General features: G+C 62.7%; 1 protein-coding gene across 1 annotated transcript in view; it reads right to left on the bottom strand.

Annotated features, from left to right (window-relative positions):
- Positions 1–2,806, bottom strand: part of LOC113941554 (calpain-1 catalytic subunit-like) — a gene marked incomplete at both ends in the record, with an annotated part of 3,278 nt that extends 472 nt beyond the window's left edge. Inside the window, 7 exons of the mRNA XM_027632710.1 lie at positions 51–90; positions 884–1,095; positions 1,207–1,218; positions 2,007–2,185; positions 2,267–2,427; positions 2,543–2,617; positions 2,709–2,806. Of these exons, the coding sequence (XP_027488511.1) occupies positions 51–90; positions 884–1,095; positions 1,207–1,218; positions 2,007–2,185; positions 2,267–2,427; positions 2,543–2,617; positions 2,709–2,806 (777 nt within the window). The remainder of the gene's footprint in view (positions 1–50; positions 91–883; positions 1,096–1,206; positions 1,219–2,006; positions 2,186–2,266; positions 2,428–2,542; positions 2,618–2,708) is intronic.
- Positions 2,807–2,869: the final 63 nt, after the last annotated feature.

Raw genomic sequence — 2,869 nt, 5'->3', positions numbered from 1 at the left:
CCTGGGGTCAGCTCCCAGGGTCACCCCCCGGGGTCACCCCCCCCGCCCACCTCGTCCGGGAGCGTGGCCTGGATCTTGTCGTCCATCTCCCTGCGGACAGAAGAGCGGGGGGAAGGGTCAGGGTCAGGGGTCAGGGTCAGGGGTCAGGGTCAGGGGTCAGGGGTCAGGGCTACAGTTTAGGATCGGACTAGGACTTGGACTAGGGTCAGGGTTAGGATTAGGGTTTAGGATCAAGCTAGGGTTAGGGTCAGGATTTAGGATCAGGGTTATGACCAGGGTCAGGGTTTAGGGTCATGGTTAAGGTCAGGATTATGGTTTAGGATCAGGTTAGGATTAGAACCAGGGTCAGGGTTTAGGATCAGGGTTATGACTAGGATCAGGGACAGGGTTTAGGGTCAGGGTTAAGACTAGGATCAGGGTTTAGGGTCAGGGTTAGCATTAGGGTCAGGATCAGGGTTTAGGATCAGGGTTAGCATAAGGGTCAGGGTTAGGGTCAGGGTCAAGGTTAGGGTCAGGATCAAGGTTAGGGTCAAGTTTAGGATTAGGGTCAGGGTTTAGGGTCAGAGTTAGGATTAGGGTCAGAGTTAGGATTAGGGTCAGAGTTTAGGGTCAGGGTCAGGCTGAGGGTCAAGCTCGGGGTCAGGCTCAGGGTCAGGCTTGGGGTCACGCTCGGGGTCAAGCTCAGGGTCGGGGTCAAGCTCAGGGTCAAGCTCAGGGTCAAGCTCAGGGTCAAGCTCAGGCTCAGGGTCGGGTTCAGGGTCAGGGTCGGGGTCAAGCTCAGGGTCAAGCTCAGGCTCAGGGTTGGGGTCAGGGTTGGGGTCAGGCTCAGGCTCAGGGTTGGGCTCAGGGTCAAGCTCAGGCTCAGGCTGGGGGTCGGGCTCACTCAGTGCCGGCCTTCTTCTCGGAGAAGAAGCGGAGCACGAAGTCTCCCTCGCGGTTGGGCTCGAAGGTGGAGGGCACCACGATGTACTCGCCGGGCGGGAGCCGCAGCCGCGTGCTCACCTCGCGCAGGTTGATGAACTGCTCGGAGCGCGCGCGCGACGCGTTGGCCAGGAAGAACTCCCGCTTCAGGTGCACCCCCGACTGCCCCACGTGCTGCCGGCGCCGGGCGGGAAACACCCACGGTCACCCCCAAAAAACGAACCCTCCGCGGGGACGCCGGCGACCGGCGCGGGGACGGCGGCACCGCCGGGGCCTCGTACCCACCTCGGGAGGGACCTGCGGGGACGGGACGGGCACCGGTCGGCTTCGACTCGCCCCAGCTGAGGCCACTTGACACCAGTTGACCCCAACTGACACCAGTTGACACCAGTTGACCCCAACTGATACCAGTTGACACCAGCTGACCCCAACTGACCCCAGTTGACACCAGTTGACCCCAACTGATACCAGTGGACACCAGTTGACCCCATCAGATGCCAGTTGACACCAGTTGACCCCAACTGATACCAGTTGACACCAGTTGACCCCAACTGACGCCAGTTGACACCAGTTGACCCCAACTGATAGCAGTTGACACCAGTTGACCCCAACTGACGCCAGTGGACACCAGTTGGCTCCAACTGACCCCAGCTGGCCCCATTTGACCCCAGCAGACACTGGCTGATACCAGCTGACAATGGTTGACACCAACCGACACCCAGTTGACGCCAACTGACCCCAGCTGATGCCAGTTGACCGCTATTGACCCCAGTTGACCGCTATTGACCCCAGTTGACCGCTATTGACCCCAGTTGACTGCTATTGACCCCAGTTGACCACTATTGACCCCAGTTGACCGCTATTGACCCCACTTGTCACTGGATGATGTCAATTGACACCAGTTGATGTCAATCGACCCCAGCTGATGCCAGTTGACCTCAGTGGACACCAGCTGACCCCAGTTGACCGCAGTTGACCCCCGTCGACCCCACCCGACACCAGCTGATGCCAACTGATACCAGCTGACACCACTTGACACCGGTTGATGCCAGCTGACCTCAACTGACCCCGGCTGACGGCATTACCTCGTAGACGGCGAACCCGATGGTCTCCATGTCCTTGCCGTAGCGGCGCTCACGGCGCCGGTCCTTCTGCATCAGCGCCAGCAGGAAGCTGCAGCCGGGCTCGCGCCCGCCGGCCTCATCCCCGTCGTCGTCCACCTCCTCCAGCTGGATCTTGAACTGCGGGTTTATCCAGAACGTGGCTGGGAGAGGATGGGAGGAGGCTCAGAGGGCACCGGGACCAGGAGGTTGGGGTCGGGGCTCCCCCCCACCCCGGCACGTACCGGGGTAGTTCCTGCAGCCGCCGGCGGTGCTGCCGCGCCGCCACGTCCCGTCGTAGAGCCGCGTGTTCCACTTGCGGAACTTGCGGGCCTGCAGCGCGTCCGGGGTGAGGTTGCAGATCTCCAGGCGGGTGAATTCCCGCAGGAAATCCCGGAAGGACATCCTGGAGGAGGAAGAAGTTTTTCCCCCCCCCTCGTTTCCCCCGGGGGCACGAAGCGGCCGGGAAAGGGGTGGGAGGGAGATTGGGGGGGGGTTTTGTCTCGCTCTCGTTTCCTCACCAGAACTCCCCGTCCTCCATCTTGACCATGAGCTGCTGGCGCAGCGCCGGCTCCACCGCGTGCCACTCGGGCGAGCTGCGGGCGCGGAGGGGTCACGCGGGGCCCGGGGCCCTCGTTAGCCGCCGCTAACGAGCCCCGCGGGCCCCCGACGGCGGCGGCGCCTCACCTGTCGCTCCAGGGCCCCGTCCACTCCACCTCCCCCCAGGGGTTCCGCATCCGGATCAGGCCCAGGGACTGCCCGCGGTAGTTGATCTGTCGACGGCAGCGTCAGGGCCACGCGACACAAAAAGAGCCCTTTCTGCCCCAAAACCGGCGCCGCCCTCAGGG

The sequence above is a fragment of the Corapipo altera genome, unplaced genomic scaffold (assembly GCF_003945725.1).
Source record: "Corapipo altera isolate COAL_440 unplaced genomic scaffold, ASM394572v1 59925, whole genome shotgun sequence".
NCBI lineage: Eukaryota > Metazoa > Chordata > Aves > Passeriformes > Pipridae > Corapipo > Corapipo altera.
The sequence above is the reverse complement of the archived record's forward strand: the minus strand, read 5'-3'. Positions and strand labels throughout refer to the sequence as shown.